Source organism: Sander vitreus, chromosome 22 (genome assembly GCF_031162955.1).
Source record: "Sander vitreus isolate 19-12246 chromosome 22, sanVit1, whole genome shotgun sequence".
NCBI classification, from domain to species: Eukaryota; Metazoa; Chordata; class Actinopteri; order Perciformes; family Percidae; genus Sander; species Sander vitreus.
Window position 1 is genome coordinate 530,944 of NC_135876.1, and position 23,658 is coordinate 554,601.

Consider the following 23,658-nt stretch of genomic DNA (forward strand, 5'->3'; position numbering starts at 1 on the left):
ACATTGTGTAATGGTGGAGGAGGAAGCTATTTATCTGTGTCAGGGATGAAAATGATGTTACAACTAGAACAAGGGCCTTCAAACTTTTCATTAAGAAAAACATATAGAGTGAGCAAGTCCATGAGTCTTTTAATGTAAGAGATTTATCTTAAATCTAATAAGAGAGTTTTAAGCACTCTGTGATGTACTACTGAATCGGTAATGAGATAGTTTTATCGCTATTCAATTCACTCAGTAGTAAATATCACTCCTAATAGTGATGCTGGGCCTTGAACTGAAGAAACAGAAGAACTGCTGTCAGCTTAAGGCTGAATCCCATTTCTCTATTACCCCTACCCCTTAGCTCTAGCCCTTGGCCCTAGAAAGACGAGGGGTAAGGGGTAGGGGTGAAAACATACCCCTATGAAATGGGACGCTACTTGGTTACATCATCATACATACTTAGGTCTGTTTGCAATACATATTTGTATACACACTGCATGGTGTGTTGTATATCTGTTTCAGTTATCACTGTTTTGAATGTCATTGATGTTCAGAAACACTTTCTTTGTTAACAAAAAGCTGTCTTCATTGCCCAATAAAGTAAACACTACAGGCAAAAACATTATATAAAAATATGTTATATTACAGAACCATTATCAACTATTTAACTTACATGTCACACACATATAAAGAAGGCACTCAAATATATAAAACTCAAAAAAGACACACAAGACCACAAACAAACAAAAAACTACAGCTATTCTGAAATTCCAGACCCCAGTCTGATGCCTGTTGGCCAGTAACCTCTCCCCATACCCCATTTCCTCCATTAGTGTCCTGTATCATAACCAACGACAATGTCCAGGTGCATGAACAGGAATGAATTACACACGTTTACAATAATACAGTACCAATACAATAATGAATGGCTACAACATGAACGCAGAAACTTCTGCTCGTTTTCAGAAAGTGGCTCAGCTGCTGGGTTTCCTCCAGCGTCCCTGTGTGATACAGGACGGTAGTGTTATACACGGATATCAAACGAAATTCGCTGCTAATGGAGTTTAGTTAACACTGTAGACATGCATGGAGTCCATTCAAGGCAGAGAAATGCGGGACTGTAGTGCCAATAAGCAATGTAGCTAACGTTAACATTAACTTTAGCGTTAGCGTTAGCATAGCAAGCTAGCGATTTTTAAAAACGTTTCAATTACAAATATGGTTGCAAATATATATGTACAGGACTGTGTAGAGCACAAAACAAGACCGTCGTAATTTTTAAATCAATTCTTTAAGCCGAAAATACTTACATTTATGGATCTCTCTGGTTGACGGGGCAGCCATGTTCCTTGTTGCGCAATGAATCTGGATAGCCCTTGCTGTTCAAGTAAGCTTGCGTCCTTACTTGGCGTCAAGGGGTATATAGCCCTTCCCCTTAGCCCTACCCCTCGACCAAAATGAGTATTGGGACATCACTTACTCTCTCGGGAGCGCGCAAACGAAGGGCTAGGGGTAAGGGGTAGGGGTAAGATAGAGAAATGAGACGCAGCCTTAGTCTTGTAATGGAGATTCACAGTACATCACAGAGGTGACTGGGCCATCGGTGTGCTCTTGTGGAGCCTATAAACAAAATATGTAAAGCCAAATAAACTGAACATCCTTTTCCTTCATACTCTTCTTTAAAGAGTATCATCAGGGTGCCCAGGTAGCTTGCCTGGTTGAGCGTGCGCCCCATGTAGGCGCAGTCCTTAGCGTAGTGGCCTGGGTTTGAGTCCGACTCGTGGCCCTTTGTTGCATGTCATTTCCCCCCCCTCTCTACCTCCCCCCCCCCTTGCTGTCTTCAGCTGTCTTATGAAATAAAGGCCAAAACAATCTTTGAAAAAAAAAGGAAAGTATCATTACGTTGCATAAGCCCCGCTGCGCATCTTCCTTTACTCCGTCCCCATTAACACAGAAAGGGGTAGAAAACATGTTAATGTCATTCAAGTTCAAGTGTTTTAGCAATTGTTACTTAAACAGGAAGGCATGGTGCATTTATTGGGGAATGTTTTCAGTGGCAGATTAATCCACATTTGGTGCTCTAGTGAGTATTTGCGGTAGGTCGAGGTTTACAGACTCAGGTTCAACTGTGACCTACTGTAGTTGTGTGATTATTGGGCCACCTTTAGGACCTCCAAATAAAGTGATTTAGACCATCTCAACAACATCTTGTCTGAAAGAAACACAAGCGTATTGTAAGACTCTTCTGTCGGACATATTTTTATTTATGTCACCGTTTTCCCAAATCTAAGCTAGTACAGCGTACAACATAATCAATACATAAACTACAGTGTTTTCCCTTGGTTTGTGAAAGACTTAGGTGCACATATTTGGTGGGGGGTTTAGTGGTTCTCCCTCAAGGAAAATTAGAGTTACATTTTTCAATAAATAAATATGCAATTTTACATCATTTTGGAACGTTATTAGTACCATACCTGTGTCTAAAATGTTGAGCAATAAACATTCAGCTGTCTGTTTTATGCATCTCTTCTGCAGGACAAATCCGGATCCATACAGAAACCTTCATCAGCACTAAAAGGATAAACATTTCCAACCCTGAAGTTGTCCAAGATGCCAGTGAACCTGGTATCGTCAAAGCCCATGGTGAGATCCTGTCCAGAGGGCTGTCCACAGTAGCACTAACTGAAACCAGACACTCTTTTTTTTGTCCTGCTAGCAACAGTATGTAAGCATGGAGATGATTGTCACTAGGTTACTCCAACACCTTGACAGCTACTGGATTGTGATAACATTTGCTGTGAAGGGTCAAGGTCCTTGTGATTTTGACGCCCCCTGGCCTTGCCTTTAGCATTTGCATCCAGACGGAACTTTAACACATCTCTCAAAGATCTGGACTTTGACAAATTTAAAAAAAGAGTAGGCGTCCTTCCTAAAATAAATGATTCCCCAAAGTCATTACCAACTATTCTGTGGAAACAGGGAAAGCTGTTTTAAGAGCACACAGCTTAGCAAAGAAGAAACCAAAATTTAATCAAACAATAACCCAGGACAAACTTTGCACTGCCCATACGGTGATCTTATGCATAATAAGAAAGCACCAGGACCGGATGGCTTCCCTGCAGAGATCCATAAACACTTCTGGTACATTCTAACTCTTTAACAAAAAAAAAACACAACTCAAGATTTCCAGCAAACATGAACACACCCACAATTCCACTCCTCCTTATTTTATTTTTTAAATGTATTTTTAATTTTACCTTTATTTAACCAGGAATATACTCATTGGGCCCTATCTCTTACCCGGCGCAGCAGAGTGCAAAGCCCGACGCAACTGTCTTTTCTAGTTTAAGACTGACGCAGTTGTCAGTTTCCCATCCAGCGCCCACGTCGTTAAAATAGCAAATGCACCTGTGCCCATCTCTGCGCCCATGGGAGTGCCGGTCTTACAGGGAGGTGTGTTCAGGTGCATTCTGGGCGTATTGCTATCTTGAGGCAGCGGGAAGTGATCGTGCCATTGACCAACAAAAACCTGGTCTAAAGTTAATAACGCTGCATTTCATTGTTATTTTAACAGCAAATTAGTAAAATGCTCCTAGGCTTATGCACAGCGCTCACACTATGCTTGTTACACACAAAGGGACGCGCAGCAGCACACAAACATGGAAATGATTAAAAATAAAAGTATTACAATATGAAATAGTATTATGATATGATCTGCTTGTGTGCTTTCATCATGCACGAGCAGATTAGTTTCTTCTCCTGAAAATCTCTCCTTCCAGCTCAGCAAATCCTCCATCATAATAGTAATGCTCCAAGGTCTAAACGTGCCTGGCTTTTAAAGGGAATGGGAGATGATCTCTGATTGGTTCATTGCATGTTACGCCCAAAACACACCTCTGATTAATGAAGACACTAAGTACAACCCTTTAGAACCATGCGCTTGGCACACGGACCCTTTTTTACGCCGTTAAACTAGATTTCGTACACGCTAGGCGCGTCTAGCTTAGATCGTTAAAATAGGGCCCATTGAGATTAAGAATCTCTTTTACAAGAGTGTCCTGGCCAAGACAGGCAGCAGCACAATTAAAAGAGTTCCAGACATAAAACAGAACAATTCACAATGAAAACACATAATAAATTACACGATCATAAAATGTCAAGATATTCAACGTTCGCCAGAAGTCAATTAATTCAGGGATCAAACAGATCAATCAGTCCAAAACATTTACAGCCAGATGTGCCTGCCTCCATGTCGTTATCATCTAGTGAGACCAACTCACAAAGGTTCAGGCAATTTTGCAAATCATTCCACGTAGAGGGAGCAGCATATTTAAACACCCTTTTAACCAGTTCAGTGCAGACTTTAGCAACAGATAACAGGAATAAGCCCTGGGAACAAAGACAATGACTTCCTGTTTTTTTCCTCGTGGATCTAGCACTGTAGGTAAGACGGAAGCAGACCGAGAATAGCTTTATAAATAAAAAATATGCCAATGAGTAAGTCTACGAGAGGACAATGCAGACCAGCCAACCCGAGCATACAAGGAGCAGTGGTGAGTAAGGGTTTTAAGATAAGTAACCTAACCTAACAAAGACCCAATCAATCATCAGTAATCAATTCATGGAATAGAAAAAGCCACTCCATGCATAATTCACCCAGATCAAACTGCCTTGATCAAAGGTAGACATTCATCCAGTAATGCACGCTGACTCTTTCATTTATTGCATTACTCATCATTACAACCATCACAGCCACCTTATATGCAGAAACAGCCTTTGTCAAAGTAAACTGGACATTTCTCTGTGCCGAAATACAATGTTTTGGCTTCGAGGAATCATTTATTACCTGGGCCAAGATTCTGTACATCTCACCTTCAGCCACTGTTATCACCAATGGACAAGACTCACAAAGCTTCACACTGCACAGGCGGGGGACAAGGCAAGGTTGCCTCCCCCCCCTCTCTATTTACCATGGTATTGAACTTTCAGCTACAACAATTCGCCAGAATGTCTGTTACCGTTTGACTAGGAGACATATCAACAATCAACTTGACCAAAACAACAATAAATTGCTCCTCGTAGCTGTAGTTATTGCCAAGAAAACTATCCTCATAAACTAAAAATCAAGGAAAAACCTACATTTTTTTGAGTACATCTCAACAACAACTAATATCTCCTGTCCTGTATTCACTGTTTTTGCTTGTTTTGTTATTGTTGGTCTGCTAAATCTATAGTGCGTAGTTTCTGTCTCCCCCATGAGCAATTCTAAGTAATGACAACAACACTGTCGGTGCTTCCACATGATACAAGCCTTCCGTGATCACGCAAAGCCCCCCTCCCCTCCTCCACACAGTGGCTAGTAGCCAAGGAGGACATGGAGGATTAAAAAATCATGATGGACTCTTCAGAAGAGGTCATTATCTTCACTCGAGTTTCTGCGCAAGAAAGTTGCCGGACACCACAATCTTCTGAACATAGTCCTACTGAGAAATCCAGAGAGAGTTGTGTGGAGCTGATAGTCTTAATTGGCTTTGTTTGGGTGGGCGTACGGTCCTTACTCTCTAAATCCTCTCTAACTGCTGCTCTCCCCGGTGCGTTACACAAACACGCTGAAAGACGCCTTTTTCGTCGCATCAGACGCTGACAGCCACTGTCCAAACGTCCTTATTTTACAAGTTCAGAATGAGAACGGGTTGAGATGCAACGACAGTGTTGTTGTCATTACTTAGAATTTGTCATGGGAGAGACAGAAACTATGCACTATAGCTTTAATGTTTTGTCTTTTGTCTTGCAGTAAAAAATTATAATAAAGTATTAAAAAAACTATCCATAGTCACCTCACAGAGAGAAGTTTTGTGTGAGAAGAAAATTAATGTTAAGTTATAAAACTATTTGGTGTGTGGTGGCAACTGGGCAGCATTCCAACATTACATTTCCAACATTACATTGTGTTTCAGGAGCACTGATGCTGATATCCTGGATGACCCTCGGATCACTGGGAATGATGGTAGCTCGATATCTGAAAAAAACGGCCAAAGGAGAGAAACTGTTAGGCAAAGATGTCTGGTTTGTGGTAAGATACATAGATACAATATTATTTTTAAATATCCCACTTTTCATCAGGTTGTCTTTTTCAGTAAGATGCAAGAACAAAAACAATTGAAAAAAACAGACAAAGATATGATATTATAAAATCAAGATTATAAAGTCAGCAGGAACTTAGAAAGAAAGAGAATATTAGTATAAGTTGACTAAAACTGTTTAGTAATTAATTTTCTTCTACAACCTTTACTCTGCAAGATATAAAAAATGATGCCAAATTCCCATTATAATATACCCAAAACTGAGCTCATGTCTTTAGTTATTACTGAGGCTATTAATTAGAGAAACATTTCAGATACATTGTAGATGTGTCCAAATTATCACAGTAGAGTTCATGCATGACTTCATATCCCCCCCCCACAACACTATCTGACTATCTGTTACTGGGGATTATGGTGAAAGTTTCTCATTTATTAAATAATTGCTTAAATCATTTAAACACAATTTTGTGTTGTAGTTTGGAACATTCAAATTTTTTTTATTTTGACTTAAAGATATTAATTTTCACTGTAAATGCATATCGGTTCCAAATCTCTGTTATCGGTTTCATTAACCACTAATAATTGGTATCGATCCCTAGCCCAAGCCTGTCCTCTCTCAGGTGCAGTTGATCCTGCACGTCTCCTGAGCTCTGTATGTGTTCTTTGTGTCATGTTGCACTGTTTGTGTTTCCCAAGGTCCACGTTGGCGTGATGATTCTGACGGTAGCAGCCACAATCATCGCCTTCATCCTCATCTTCTCATATGAACAACAATGGTCTGGGGTCAGTACACCAGCACTGCTGTGGGACTCTTTTTTTTTTTAGCCTCTGGTGTATTCTTGAGGCATTATCTTTGGAAGCAGTCTGCTTCTCATTAGTCTCGCATTGCCAGACGTATCTCCACAGCGCTGCGAAGGAAGGTCTGGCCTCTCCACAGATATATTCTGGGATAGGAGAAAAAAACGCTCTGGGTTGTTGCATTTCTTTTAATAAATCACAATGGTCTTGGGCGGCACTAAATTCTGGATGCAGCTACAGTGCCTGCTGCAAAATAGTCTCTGGAAGGAACTTGTTTTGGTGGAACATTTGCACGCCACATACAATCAAGTTAACTGTTCACACAATACATTAACTTAAGCTGTCATTGAAGGGCATTGTCACCAGAATACACAAAGGAATTGGTATTTTAATGCACTGTAGATAGATAGATAGATACTGTATTCATCCCGAGGGAAATTTTAGGCATCCAGTAGCTTAGACAACAAACACATACATATAAAATCACTCACAGAAAATTAAGGAGTTATACTTAATCTCTCACAGAAATGAAAAGAGTTAAAGGTGCTAAGGTAGACTGTGTGCAATGGTGGTAGTGCAAAAGAGAACAGTGTAGGGATTGATCAGTGCAATATTATTAAATATTAACTATGACTATGAATGTAAATCTAATAGAATTAGAATTGCTTGACAGAAAATAAATAATATACGTTAAGAACAATATATAACAGGGAATAAGTTATAAGACGTAGATGTTATGACCAGAGTCCAGATTGTTTAGGAGGGCTAATATAGCCTATAAGGCAGTCAGGTGTACAGCAGACAGAGATATAATATTGGTAGGGGCTAATAGAGACAGGCTCATGCTGAAAAGTCCATTTCTCCCCTCCCCCTTTGTGTAGTATTGAAGAGTTGGATGGCCCTGGGGACAAAGGACCTCCTCAACCTGTCTGTTCAGCATGACAGTGACAGAAGTCAGCCACTGAACATGCTCCTCTGTTTAAAGAATGTGCTGTGTAGTGGGTGGTGGTCATTGTCCGTGATCGCCAGCATCCTACTCATGGTCCGTTTCTCTTCAGTTGCTGTGAGTGACTCCAGCTCAATGCCAACAACAGAGCCAGCTTTCCTTACCAGCCTGTTCTGTCGCCCCACAACTCTCTTAATGCTGCCTCCCCAGCACACCACAGCATAAAACAGGACACTGGCAATGACTGACTGGTAGAACATCCAGAGGATCTTACTGCAGACATTGAATGACCTCAGCCTCCTCAAGAAGTAAAGCCGACTCTGCGCTTTCTGATACAGCGCATCCGTGTTGGCTGACCAGTCCAGTTTGTTGTCCATTTGTACCCGCAGGTACTTATATGTGCTGACCACCTCCACATTGACCCCTTCAATGCAGACTGGTGGCATATGTGGCTTAGATCTCCTGAAATCCACCACCAACTCCTTGGTCTTTGTTTGCTCAGCTGCAGATGGTTGAACCTGCACCATTGCACAAAGTCATCCACCAGGTTCCTGTACTCGTCCTCCTGTCCATCCCTGATACACCCCACAATTGCAGTGTCATCCAAAAACTTCTGCATGTGGCATGACTCAGAGTTGTAGCTGAAGTCAGAAGTGTACAGGGTGAACAAGAACGGTGAAAGCATGGTCCCCTGAGGCGCACCGTTGCTGCAGATTACAGTCTCAGAGAAACAGTCCTTCAGCCTGACGAACTGTGGTCTCTCTGTCAGGTAGTCTGTTATCCAGGATACCAGGTGAGCATCAACCCCCATCTGCACAAGCTTGTCTCCCAATCTGACAGGCTGAATGGTGTTAAAGGCGCTAGAGAAATCAAAGAACATGATTCTCACAGCACTTCTCCCCTTGACCAGATGAAATTGCGCTCTGTGCAGTAGGCATATGATGGCATCGTCCACGCCCACCTTTTCCTGGTATGCAAACTGATGCCGGTCGAGTGAGTGGCTGACTTAGGGTCTGAGGATGTGAAGTAGCTGTCGCGCCTCATGTCGTCTTCATCATGTGTGATGTTAGAGCGACTGGCCTAAAGTCATTTGGCTCACTGGGATGTGGCTTCTTAGGAACAGGGATGAGATATATATGTCTTCCACAGTGTTGGTACCTTCCCCATTCGGAGGCTCAGGTTGAAGACATGCTGCAGAGGCTCCCCCAGTTCCACAGCACAGGCTTTGAACAGACTGGGACACACTCGGTCTGGGCCGGCTGCTTTCCTTGTCTACTCAGCTCTTCTCTGACCTGATACGCTGTGATGATGGGAGGTCCCTTTGTTGAGTATTGGGGGGAGGGGTGCATCTGTGAATGGTGGCTGGTGGCTGTAAAGAATTTCCTTGTTATTAAAACCGATTCTGAAGTATAATTTCATGAGTTCATATAGGCCTTCACAAGGCATTTTGTAGAAGACTAATAGTTTGGTTTATTCTCAAAAGTCCGACTTGATTCTTGAAATATCACGTTTTTTCTCGACATGTCGACTTTATTCTCAAAATGGTATTTTCAACTTAATTCTCGCCATATAGACTTAATTCTCGACATTTCGACTTTATTCTCAAAATGCAAAATAAATAAAAAATCTCCCCTTGATGTAGCCCTAATGCACCGTTGTAGAAAGCAAAGTGTGAGGTATGGAAAACTTTTGACCATGTGCATAATAAGAAATGACTCATTCTTGACAAAAGGCAAAAGAGCTGTGTGCGTGCGCACATTTGAATAATGTGAACGGCTGTAAACGGGTTCAGGCTTTTAAAAAGCTGTCAATCAAAATGTACTAGCCCCATTGCTGATTGTATTACTATGTTATGTTATATTCCTTGCCCTTGTGATGTATTGTGATTTTTATTGGGTATCGATGGGTTTTAATGTGTTCATTTATTTGACTTGTGAAGCACTTTGGGACTGACTGTGATACGTGCTGTATAAATAAACATTATACTTACTTTCAGGGAGTCCATCCCGTGTTAGGCTGCCTGGTGATGATCCTTTCGTTCCTCCAGCCCATTATGGCTCTGCTGCGCTGTGCACCACAACATCCACAGTAGGTATCCGTGTGTGTGTGTGTGTGTGTGTGTGTGTGTGTGTGTGTGTGTGTGTGTGTGTGTGTGTGTGTGTGTGTGTGTGTGTCTGTGTCCGTGTCCGTGTCCAGAACTCAGCTGTAGCCCACAAGTCAGGGTCTGTTAAGACCTCCATTCAGGTGGACATAGACAGCTGCTTCTCCCGAACCACAAAATCCTGTAAAATATCCCCCAGAGCTCTGTTCAGCGCATGCACCCTACATGGTGGATTTAGCCGAGGAAATGGTTGCGTCTGTGGCGGGAAAAACATTTTGACAAGAGGTTTGTAAAAGAAGTAGAGGGTGTGCGCAGCACAACACTACGACTAATTATAAAAAGGTTTGCTCTGTTGCACTCCGCTTCTCATCAGTAGGGGTGCTTGCCAGCTGCTCCGCTTGATTGACGCGTGAGCTTTTGCTCCAAACCCCTTTCAATTAATCTTCTACACCCCTGCATTACTTATGCAATAGGACTCTTTTTATGTCTGTCTTAATCAGTTGCAAATTGGAGGTTTACACACAACCTTAGCTTAATATTTGATGTCCGTAGTCTTGTTCATTTTATGTAGTCTTGATTTGGGTGTTTAGTGTGCTCATTTACATTGAAAGGTTTGTAAATGTAGTTCTTCAAGTAAATTGTAGCACACCACAGTAATGAAACACAATTTCCCACAAAATGGTGGCTAGTGAAAAAGCTGAGTGGCTAGTGACTTTGGAAAACCACTAGCCACAGTGGCTGGTGAGCAAAAGAAGTTACTGTCAAGCCCTGCTTCTAAACACAACAATGCAACAAACAACCAGTAATGCTGTCCTACTGAGGCCAGTCTGGTTTCAGCAGCTGATCATTTGATTTTTTTCCTTCTTTCTTTGACAGGAGGTTTCTGTTCAACTGGTCACATGCTTTGAATGCCCTGGTTATAAAAGTGTTAGCCGGTAAGCTCTCGTCTAACATCATGAACTGCCCTAAAAGTTGCTTGCTTTAGTACACTCTTTAATAAAAATGCATATTCTACTTCTGCTACCGTCTTGAAAAGATTGTTTTTTTTTGGTGACATCACACAGTGGCAGCCATATTCACAGGCCTGCAGTACCTTGACAAAACCGAGGACCAATGGCTGGTGAAGGTGATGGGTGGTATGGTTGGCTGGGAGGCTCTGTTCTTCATTCTGCTGGATGTCCAATCAAGATGCATGGTTAACAGGACAGGTAAATCAACTTGTGTATCCTGTTGTTAGTAATATTATCATTATTGTAGCTCTTGATGAGGGGTTGTTTGCAGCTGAGATAAAAGTTGATCTCAAACATATTATAACCTTTGTGAGCCTCATTTAAAATGGTTGAAGCTTCATGTTGTTTCATTTGAGGAACATAAAAAACTGTGTGAAGGTAGGAACAAAGCTAATGTTATTCCTGTTTTGTTTTGTTTTTTCTCATGCAAATGCTGTATGTTTTACTGGCATTGCATGCAGATTTTATGGTGTTAGCTTTTTAGCTACAACAAGCAAAGTGACTAATAACCAGTGATGGAATGTAACTAAGTACATTTACTCCAGTACTGTACTTAAGTCAAAATGTTGAGGTACTTGAACTTTCCATGCCACTTTCTACTTCTACTCCGCTACATTTCAGAGAGAAGTATTGTACTTTTTACTCCACTACATTCATCTATTACAGCTTTAGTTACTAGTTACTTTAGTTACTCCACTACATTCATCTGTTCCAGCTTTAGTTACTAGTTACTTTAGTTACTCCACTACATTCATCTGTTACAGCTTTAGTTACTAGTTACTTTAGTTACTCCACTACATTCATCTGTTCCAGCTTTAGTTACTAGTTACTTTAGTTACTCCACTACATTCATCTGTTCCAGCTTTAGTTACTAGTTACTTTAGTTACTCCACTACATTAATCTGTTCCAGCTTTAGTTACTAGTTACTTTAGTTACTCCACTACATTCATCTGACAGCTTTAGTTACTAGTTACTTTAGTTACTCCACTACATTCATCTGTTACAGCTTTAGTTACTAGTTACTTTAGTTACTCCACTACATTCATCTGTTCCAGCTTTAGTTACTAGTTACTTTAGTTACTAGTTACTTTACACATTAAGATTCCTGCTCACAGAACACATGTAGTTTATAAATCTGATGTTTTATTCTAAAGTAAACTAGCCAACAATATAACAGCTACTAGTCCAGCTGAGAGGATCAGACCATTAAACACACAGCTGGTTGGTCCTTTACACTTTCTACAACGGGAGGAGAGTTCTGCTTTGAGTACTTTTACTTTTAATACTTTAAGTACATTTTCCTGATGATTCTCACATACTTTTACTTTACTAACATTTTCAATGCGGGACTTTTGCTTGTAACAGAGTATTTTTACAGTGTGGTATTAGTACTTTTACTTAAGTAAGGGATCTGAATACTTGCTTATACCACAGCTAATAACTGCCTTGGTGATGAGCTAGTAGTTAGGTCTGTCAAAACGTTTTGTAGCCTCTCTTTAAGAATCCACAATACACAAATGCAGATTAAATTAAAAAGACTGAATTTGTTCAGATAGATGACGTAAATCTTCATTTAGCACATTCTACAGTGCACAGTCTATGTATACCGTCATTGATGATGAAATTGGCTTTGTTCATTTATTTCTATCAAGTTAGCAAGACGCACACCAGGTACAGTAGCTCACAGTAGTGTTGTTTTTGGCGGCCTGTTTTAATTTTAGTTTTAGTCTAGTCTTTGTGTCAAGCCAACCTGATCTCACAGAATCTGTGAAATGAACACGGCCCCTTAACTCAAAATCTGTGACAGTTTCACGGAATCGCCGTGAAAAATTCCGTGACGGGCCCACGGATGAGATGCCTATGGAAGACAATGACAGGCATCATCTGTGGTCTACGCACGGATTCCCTGATCACAGCACGTTTCTTTCTGCCGGTCGGGCTGCAGCAGAGAAGCTGTATAGCTTTGCTATTTTTGGTATTTTTAGCCCAATATCTGCTGTTTGAATCAACATTTATTCACCAGATCTTATCATGGTTTATTTGTATTTCTTTTAATGTTATTATTTCGGTCTATTTCGGCCAGGGAAGCTGGATTTAAAACTATAACGCTACATCTAGCAACATATATTTAGATGTTATCATAGTATACATTTCTTTATTTTAATAATATTATTTCGGTCTTATTACCGGTGACACGCATTCAAAGCCGATATCCCATAATGCAATGCGGGCATTCGTTCCCAGAATCAGACAGCGATCAGCGGGTCTTTAACGCCAGTATCGCTTCAATGTACATATATACAGTCAGTGGTTTAGTCACCAGCAACAACACGATGATCAGCTTTGTTCCAGTAAGTTATGCACCGTAATAACGTTTCAAAAAATCCACGCAATACTCCGGAAGTGACGTGGTACGTGCATCATTATTTAAAAACGCAATTTTCTAATGTTGTGGTTGATGAATGTTAACAACAAAGACTAAAGGGAAAAAACATGAGCATATGTATGTGTGGGACTTACTTTGATTTAACATCACACTGCATTATTAGTTGTTTTAAATAAATGACTTTTTTTTAGTTCAACGTTTTATTAGCACCATTTATCATTCAGACATACAGAACAGATTCCACAATATGAACCAGGTCATATTGGACGGTGCACAGATCAGAGAAACACAAAATGAGCAAATAACTGACTTTTTGAAATATCAATTTATGGTAGGCCTAACATATTAATTATTATATTCAGAAGATGATCCTCATATCAATCACCGTGGTTACAGCTTGTAGCCATATAGCCTTCAAAATTAAGAAGGGACGAGTTTTAGGAAGCATTTAAGCAGATTGTTGCTGAGGTTTTTGTTGACAGAGATGTAGCTTTGTTTGTGGACTTATACAACATGTGTTTTGGCATTTTTTTCACAAACTGAGCAGTTGGTTGTGACGTTGTGACATGGGTCAGAGAGTATCAGAGGTCAGAAATGATGAACCAATAATCAGCTCTGCTCCTATAGACACCTTGGTGTTCATGTGGACAACACCTGGCTGGAAGGCCGTGTTCAAAGTGTGTGTTATCATTTAGAGCAGACACTCACGATGAATCAGAGGGTTTATGTTATACAAGGCTGCATTACAGAGCATATTCATATGTCAGAAAGCATGACAATATCTAAAAACATCTCATTTAAAGTCTGGTTGTCAGGTCACTGTCATGAAGGTTGTGGAGAGGAATAGAAACCAGTCTCTCCAGGCAAGCACAGAGAATATGGTCTGATCTTTATTCTCCATGCCAAGTAGCTCTTATCCTCTGCTGGCACCCCAATGTAAACTAAATATTTCTAAACTATAGACCTTATTTGGACCTACCTCAATTAAAACTTTAAATAATGTTGTTTAAGGCTGGTTGTGGAATAGCTTCATGATATAAAGCATATGGTTGTGTGTTGCTCTTGTCACTTTTTGTGAAAGATGAGCAATAGATTGTGGCTGATAATGTGCTTCAGTCTGGCTGCATATCACTTTGTTTATGTTTTTTATTGTAAGTATATGTCAGCTGTATGATAAAACAATATGTCAAGTGTTATGTGTGAAGCATTTGAACTCAAGGCAGATATCCCTCTGGGGGCAATAAAGTATCACCTGCAACATGGTCTCCATGATGTGTAAAAATGTTAACGTTGTCGTAGGACTATAGCAAAGACATCGTTGGAAAGGTCTCAACCTGGACAGTAACATATGACAGTCTGAAGAGGATTCATCACTCCTGCTTTGAAATATTGACCTCTGAACCTTGAACCCAGTCCATCTTTGAAGGCTTGTCATTTAGCAACAGAAGGTGGTACACACACATAGGACCAGCTGTTATAGAAGGTACTACACACATAGGACCAGCTGTTATAGAGGTACTACACACATAGGACCAGCTGTTATAGAAGGTGCTCCACACACATAGGACCAGCTGTTATAGAAGGTACTACACACATAGGATCAGCTGTTATAGAAGGTCCTACACACATAGGACCAGCTGTTATAGAAGGTACTACACACATAGGACCAGCTGTTATAGAGGTACTACACACATAGGGCCAGCTGTCATAGAAGGTACTACACACACAGGACCAGCTGTTATAGAAGGTGCTACACACACAGGACCAGCTGTTATAGAAGGTACTACACACATAGGACCAGCTGTTATAGAAGGTCCTACACACATAGGACCAGCTGTTATAGAAGGTACTACACACATAGGACCAGCTGTTATAGAGGTACTACACACATAGGACCAGCTGTTATAGAAGGTGCTCCACACACATAGGACCAGCTGTTATAGAAGGTACTACACACATAGGACCAGCTGTTATAGGAGGTACTACACACATAGGATCAGCTGTTATAGAGGTCCTACACACATAGGACCAGCTGTTATAGAAGGTGCTACACACACAGGACCAGCTGTTATAGAAGGTACTACACACATAGGACCAGCTGTCATAGAAGGTACTACACACATAGGACCAGCTGTTATAGGAGGTACTACACACATAGGACCAGCTGTTATAGAAGGTACTACACACATAGGACCAGCTGTTATAGAAGGTACTACACACACAGGACCAGCTGTTATAGAAGGTACTACACACACAGGACCAGCTGTTATAGAAGGTACTACACACACAGGACCAGCTGTTATAGAAGGTACTACACACACAGGACCAGCTGTTATAGAAGGTATTACACACATAGGACCAGCTGTCATAGAAGGTACTACACACATAGGACCAGCTGTTATAGAAATCTCTGGACCTCCGCTCTCATGTAGATATGGTCACCAAAGTTTACCCACTGTAAGCACTGTCAAATATGGTAGTAAGTGATTTTCACCTATTCAACGATTATATTTTTAAAATCTGATGACACCAGTGTGTTCCCCATCCCAAAAAACCCCAGGGTGTATCCAAAATTCTACACTACCAACTTCTAATTATGAGAAATATACCAATATATTTAAAAACTACAACTCCCACTATAGAGGGGCCCCAGAACCTGTTACAAAGCTTGTGCACTTGTAGTTCTTCCGATGTGGGTGGGGGGACATGTTCGACTCCTGTGTTTCTGCTGTCTGCCGTGAGTGGGCTCCATTCCATTTCAGATTGTTGCCGCCCGCCGGCCGGCCGAGCAAACAGTACATGAGACAAATACATGAAACTGTATTTTATTATTATTAATATCTTCATTGTTTACATCCTCAAATACAACGTTAGACAAAAACATCAATATTACGAATATTATGTATTTTTTATCTTCTTATCCGCCGAGCGGCACGTACCACGTCACTTCCGGAGTATTGCGTGGATTTTTTGAAACGTTATTACGGTGCATAACTTACTGGAACAAAGCTGATCATCGTGTTGTTGCTGGGTGACTAAACCACTGACTGTATATATGTACATTGAAGCGATACTGGCGTTAAAGACCCGCTGATCGCTGTCTGATTCTGGGAATGAATGCCCGCATTGCATTATGGGATATCGGCTTTGAATGCGTGTCAGTAGCTCGGATCATATCGTAATGTTCTGTATTAGCCTACAGCATACTGTAATATTTCACCGGTAATAAGACCGAAATAATATTATTAAAATAAAGAAATGTATACTATGATAACATCTAAATATATGTTGCTAGATGTAGCGTTATAGTTTTAAATCCAGCTTCCCTGGCCGAAATAGACCGAAATAATAACATTAAAAGAAATACAAATAAACCATGATAAGATCTGGTGAATAAATGTTGATTCAAACAGCAGATATTGGGCTAAAAATACCAAAAATAGCAAAGCTATACAGCTTCTCTGCTGCAGCCCGACCGGCAGAAAGAAACGTGCTGTGATCAGGGAATCCGTGCGTAGACCACAGATGATGCCTGTCATTGACTTCCATAGGCATCTCATCCGTGGGCCCGTCACGGAATTTTTCACGGCGATTCCGTGAAACTGTCACAGATTTTGAGTTAAGGGGCCGTGTTCATTTCACAGATTCTGTGAGATCAGGTTGGTCAAGCTGTCATTTTAGTTTGTATTAGTTTTAATCACGTTCATAACTCTTTTTTAGTCTAGTCAAGTTTCAGTCGACTAAAAGTCTGAGCATTTTAGTCTTATTTTAGTCAGAATTATCCATGACTATTTTAGTCTAGTTTTAGTCAATGAAAATTGTACTTTAGTCTCTTTTTAGTAATGCAATTCTATTTAATCCAGTCAGTATAGTATAAGTACCTAGTAGTAGTAGGTTGGCCAACAGGGATGCTTAGTACACACGAGTCAGTCAGGTAGGAACTAAGAACCCACGCACTCTCTCACACAAACAAATACACACACACACACACACACACACACACACACATATACACACACACACACACACACACACACACACACACACACACACACACACACACACACACACACACACACACACACACACACACACACACACACACACACACACACACACACACACACACACACACACACACACACACACACACACACACACATACACACACACATACACACACACACACACACACACACACACACACACACACACACACACACACACACACACACACACACACACACACACACACACACACATACACACACACACACACACACACACACACACACCCTCCTTCCTGTAACTCTTTCAGCTCCTACTTCAGGGCAGGTCTTTTCCCTTTTCTGCATAGTGGTGGGTAGATGGCTGTGTTAAAATAACAAAAGGTCAGTTCCTATGGCCACTTGGCCAGTGTGAATGCAAATGAAAAACCGGTTTTGGGGGAGAGTAGTTAGTAGATCTGTTTAGAAGTGGACTGTTCCTATAACTACGTTCCTGTAACTACTTGGTCAGAAAGAGGCTAACAACCACAGCCTCGTGAGTTGGCATGAGCTTTCTAAAATAGAAAGTAACGTTACGTTAATGTCTTGACTTGCCTCAATTTCATTATGGAATCGTCTCGTTTTGGTCAACGAAAATGAAGAGACATTTTAGCATAGATTTTATTTTGTAAACCACATTTAGTCTCGTTTTTATTCATTAACAATATTGCATTATACATTTAATTATACTCATCGTCACATGACCAGCATTTACGTTGCGTCTCGTCTCATTTCGTCATGTGATAAAGGTTCGTTGATGATGATATTTAGTCATAATTTTCGTTGACGAAAGCAACACTAGCTCACAGGCTATCCTGCAAGAAGTTACTACGTCACTAAGCTTCTAGAAACCCTTCTAGATTCGAACCCTGGACCTCTGCGTCCATCTTAAGGGTCCTGTTTTGACCACACAAACAAAATATTACCTGTGGCTTTTTTTTTTCTTGTAATTGTAATGTTTAAGTATCCTGCAGCAGCTTTAACTTTTCCCTTTTCTTTGGATTACAGATACTTTGGAGTTAACAGCGGTAAGTTAAAAATGCTAAAAGTCAAAAAGGAAACAATAACATGCTGCTGATTTCTAATGTAAAGTGCGTTGTGTTGCCAGATGACAAATGAGGGCCTGCTGGTGGCTCTGTTCTTCCTGGGAAACTTTGCCTTTCTGGTGGCACTGCTGGTTGGAATTGGGACTTCATAAGAAGATAAAAAACAGAGCAAAGCAACCTGCTAAATTGTAAGCATTTCTATTATTATTATTATTATTATTATTATTATTATTATTATTATTATTATATACCTGAGGGCTATTTCACAAAACCAAGATAAGGGATTAAGCCAGAATATTCCATTCTGTGCAGCTAGCCTGCTCCTGACCAGGCTAACAGCCAGGCTGTATTAATCCTGGAGCCTTTTCTGATCACTCAGCAGTGGTTTTAGCCTTGTTATCAGGTGCATGTGGGTGTTCATTTAAGTACTGTTATTATTTAAAGTTGTGACCATTATTTTTTTTAATAATTATTCATGTGACAGTCATTGTTACTGTTATATTGCTGTATGAAGACTGCTGTTCATATTGTTGTTAGAAGTTTGATGAATATATTATGGCAGTTGTTGAGATAATTAGAAAAGGCTGATAACATTTCAAATGTGTTTTAAATGAAGTCATGGGGGACAAGTCAACAACAGGGGGAGGACACCCCAATGGTTTTTGACCTCATAATTTGCTTGGGGGGAAATAACTGATGAATATACTCTGTTCCATTCATGTTTACAGTGTACATGGGACTTATCACTTAATTATCTGTATAGTTTCTAGATTTTAGTCCAATTTCTTCAGTGTCTTTATTTTCTATGTCCATATATACAAGGGAGCAAATCATATAATATGTAGAGAAGGAAACTCGGCCTCTGTAAAAGAAAAAAAAAACGTGAGAAAAAGCATGGAAGATAATGGTGGACAGACTGAATGCTAGTCTAAAAATATACATTTATGAACTACTGCTCTTAACTGAAACCATTCAATGAGTCACTGTCATTTGCAAAAACGTTGTACACTTTGCATTAAAAGCGAGAAGTGGAAGTTAATATGACTTAGGTAATTAATATTTTAGCCCATGAGAGAGAGGGAGGAACAGAGTGAAAGAGATATTTATGCATCATATTCTAGCGTTGTAGAAAGTTGATCTTCATGGTAAATTTCCTGAGTAACATTATCTTCTTACTTTTAAGGCAGAGAGTAGGTACAATGGTTAATGAGTGTAAATGATTAGTATCCTAATCCTTGAGTGGTCTGATTATGATGGTTTCAGAGCAGAGGTCAGTTAATGTTCATATTTAGTCTGCTGACACATTCAGTCGGTCCGTGATCGTCTGCTACGCTTTCTCTCTCCGTTTCATTACAGCGGCCGTGTTTCTTTTCTTTTTATATAAATAATGTGTTTCACGTCATCATACTTCAACAAATCTGTTATCGACCTTGCGGTCTGTTAAAGTCTGTTAGTCTATCCAAATGACTTTATCCTGACTCCACCTAGTCTCTCCTCCTCAGCCTGACTCCACCTAGTCTCTCCTCTTCAGCCTGACTCCACCTAGTCTCTCCTCCTCAGTCTGACCTAGTCTCTCCTCCTCAGTCTGACTCCACCTAGTCTCTCCGCCTCAGCCTGACTCCACCTAGTCTCTCCTCCTCAGCCTGACTCCACCTAGTCTCTCCTCCTCAGTCTGACCTAGTCTCCTCCTCAGTCTGACCTAGTCTTCCTCCTGCCGACTCCACCCTAGTCTCTCCTCCTCAGTCTGACTCCACCTAGTCCCTCCTCCTCAGTCTGACCTAGTCTCTCTCTCAGCCTGACTCCACCTAGTCTCTCCTCCTCAGCCTGACTCCTCCTAGTCTCTCCTCCTCAGTCTGACCTAGTCTCTCCTCCTCAGCCTGACTCCACCTAGTCTCTCCGCCTCAGCCTGACTCCACCTAGTCTCTCCTCCTCAGCCTGACTCCACCTAGTCTCTCCTCCTCAGTCTGACTCCACCTAGTCTCTCCTCCTCAGTCTGACCTAGTCTCTCCGCCTCAGCTTGACTCCACCTAGTCTCTCCTCCTCAGCCTGACCTAGTCTCTCCTCCTCAGCCTGACTCCACCTAGTCTCTCCTCCTCAGTCTGACCTAGTCTCTCCTCCTCAGTCTGACCTAGTCTCTCCTCCTCAGCCTGACTCCACCTAGTCTCTCCTCCTCAGTCTGACTCCACCTAGTCTCTCCTCCTCAGCCTGACTCCACCTACTCTCTCCTCCTCAGTCTGACTCCTCCTAGTCTCTCCTCCTCAGTCTGACCTAGTCTCTCCTCCTCAGTCTGACTCCTCCTAGTCTCTCCTCCTCAGTCTGACCTAGTCTCTCCTCCTCAGTCTGACTCCACCTAGTCTCTCCTCCTCAGCCTGACTCGACCTTGGTGCTTTATCGCTTATCCTGGATTTATAAATTCTGCTTTTGTGTAACAGCCCCCAGGACACAAATTGATAGATCAATCTTGTAATAGAAAATTGTTTCAATAAAATGCCTAAACATATTGTAATGTTCCTACTTCCAAAAAAATAAAATAAGATTTATATTTTTTATGTTAAGCCGTCTTTCTTTTTAAAGATGTAATGTTGTAAATAGGTGTATCGAGTAAACTTGACAGTTAACTCACAACTCATATGTGTTTAACAATGTGCGTATGTTTGTAATTATGTGACAAGACAGGAATTATAATCTCAGAGATGATATGTAAAATTGCTCCTAATTTTTTTTGAAGTTATAGACATTTCGTTTTTTTACTCACCGCTCAACTATGTGCATTGCATCATATTCTATAAGATCATCATATTTTTTTGTAGCGTCGCTGTCCTATGAAAACCACGTATCTCTAAAGAGTCTACTTTTCATGGTGTCAGAAAAACGGTCGTTTTTCTTTTTAACCCTTGTGTTTTCCTTGGGTTAAATTTGACGGTTTTTTAATACAGAAATATGGTTTCTTTTAAATCTAACTGCCCAAAAATAACAGGGATGGTTCCATAAGTTCGTCAGGTAAAATCAATGATTATTTTCATTCAATCTTGGGTGTTTTATTCAATTTTATAGCATTTACAAAATGGTTTTAAACCAGTATCCTGACTAAACTTTGACATAAACCAGTCTGTGATTATCTACTCAACATCCTCTGAGCTTAACTATTAGTCAAAATAATTCAAAATAGCAGTGCATTGTGGATATTTTATAGTGTACCATATAGTGAATGAAATTAACCGCGGAGAATTCGAGCTGTGTTGCACCTGGTAGGGCGGGACAAATAACAGCTTTGTCGTCCTTATTGGTAGAAAGGATTTGTGACCTAATTAAAGCTGCAAGCAGTGATGAACGGGCCCTCGCCTTCTTGCGTAGGGGGTACTGGCAGACGCAATATCACATGTAGACCACACATTCTAAGTTTCATGTAAATTGGAATAACTTTTGCCAAGATACAACCGTTCCTGTTTTAACAGCCACCTACAGGAAGTTGGTCCTCTGTAACTTGCGCATTGTGTTAGCTATCAAAAGTATTTTGATAACTTTTAGTCACGAGGGTCCACCGAGTCTACATCCAAGTTTTCGTGCAGATTGGACTCACGGCCCAGGAGGAGTTAGACAAAGTATATATATATATATATATATATATATATATATATATATATATATATATATATATATATCTCAATATTTTGCTGATTAATTTAAAAAAATTAAAATCGCGCCATCTAATGACCTATTGATGCCGAGTTTGGCACAGATGCTAAACCGGCCATGAGGAACAACGTTGGGAAGTTTCGGGGCAATCGGAATAATTGTTGCCAAGATAACGCAGCTTCCTGTTTAGACAGGAAGTTGCTATAACTTGCTCATTTTTTCAACTATCAAAATTCTTTGGATGACTTTCCGTCAAGAGGGTCAACAGATACTACCTGCAGGATTCAAGAAGATTGAAATCACAGCCTAGGACGAGTTCGAAAGAATGTAAAACACATGAAAAAAAGCATAATTAAAAATGGCCGCCTTGGGCGGCGCTAATGAAGGTAAATGGGAAATATGTCCGCAATGATTAGAGCAATATGTGTATTTAATCTGGTGAAGATAGGAACAACTATGTCCAAGTTAAGGCCTTCCACGCATTAGGGGGCGCTATGGAGCCCGCTTACAGGTATGGGCCAAATCGCTGTACAGTCTCGCAGAGCTCCCAGGTGTTTATGTAGGCGCCAATTCTTGTGAGTTTCCGTATATATTGAGGCCGTCAAAAAAGGACTAAAACCAATTAGGGTCCCAAAGGCCACGCCCACTTTGACCAATCAGTACCTTACTGTAGGGGTGGCCTCATGAGTGGCCCTAGATGGTACCCATCACATTTTGTAAAAAATCGGATGAGCCGTTCATGAGCTATAAACTTTATGTACTTACCTAGTGACCAATTTTGGTAAAATGTGTGGGGCATCACCAGAGGGTTATGGCAAACAAGAATCTTAAGTTTTGCGTTGATAGCAATTATTTTTCACGCATAAAAGTCTAGACGGAAATGGGCGTGGTCTATATCAGGAGATTCAGCTGGATCCAGGGAACACGAAGATATATGGTTTTTGAATTCTTGAGATGTACGGTTTGGGAGTTATAGGGCCAAACACGTTTTTTCTGCAATACCGCCACCTAGTGGTGCACATGAGTAATTTTTTTTAATCTTTGCAATTTTCACCAGTTGTGACAAATGTGCAAATTTTGGTAAGTTTTCGTGCATTCTAACCCCACTGTGCTCAGGGCCCTAATAAGTTCCCATCTAAGCTCCGGCCCACCTTCAACCTGAGGAGAGGTGTAATCAGACAGAATAACTGAAACAAGTCTATTATATGGTCAGTTATCACCATCTAGTGGACACATAATAGAACTCCATCTGATGTGTGACTTCTCTGACACTGAATGGGCATCATCAACATGTTAGAATCAGAATCAGAATTGACATTGTCATTGTTAAGTACTTACAACCAAATTAAAAGTGCTACTCCATGGTGCAGACATAAAAACACACTAAATTAAACTAAGAAAATGGATCAGAGAATGTGAAGGTGGTAAAAAGTAGACTAGAGTCAATAGTAGTGATATAATTAAGTTAAGAAGTAAAATAATGCACTCGTATTGCACATTTTTACGTGAAGTGCAGGTGCATAGCAGCAGAGTGGATGGATGTGCTTATTTTCCCTTATTTAATATGCAAATTGCTTGTGGGAAAATTGTCCCTGAATCTGGAGGTGCGTGTTTTGGCAGACC

The 23,658-nt window shown here is 40.7% G+C and overlaps 1 protein-coding gene across 5 annotated transcripts in view; it reads left to right on the top strand.

Moving 5' to 3' along the window:
* LOC144537265 (putative ferric-chelate reductase 1) overlaps positions 1-20,499 on the top strand; it is a 40,065-nt gene extending 19,566 nt beyond the window's left edge. For 2 of the 5 annotated variants that reach the window (XM_078280869.1, XM_078280864.1), the window contains 8 exons: positions 2,518-2,625; positions 5,940-6,055; positions 6,762-6,848; positions 9,806-9,897; positions 10,787-10,845; positions 10,975-11,118; positions 18,362-18,381; positions 18,462-20,082. In XM_078280869.1, coding sequence (XP_078136995.1) covers positions 2,518-2,625; positions 5,940-6,055; positions 6,762-6,848; positions 9,806-9,897; positions 10,787-10,845; positions 10,975-11,118; positions 18,362-18,381; positions 18,462-18,551 — 716 coding nt within the window. In that variant the 3' untranslated portion in view covers positions 18,552-20,082. Of the gene's footprint in view, positions 1-2,517; positions 2,626-5,939; positions 6,056-6,761; positions 6,849-9,805; positions 9,898-10,786; positions 10,846-10,974; positions 11,119-18,361; positions 18,382-18,461; positions 20,083-20,275 lie in introns of those variants that run through there. The other 3 variants (XM_078280868.1, XM_078280866.1, XM_078280867.1) reach the window with 3 other exon arrangements.
* The last annotated feature ends 3,159 nt before the right edge of the window (positions 20,500-23,658 follow it).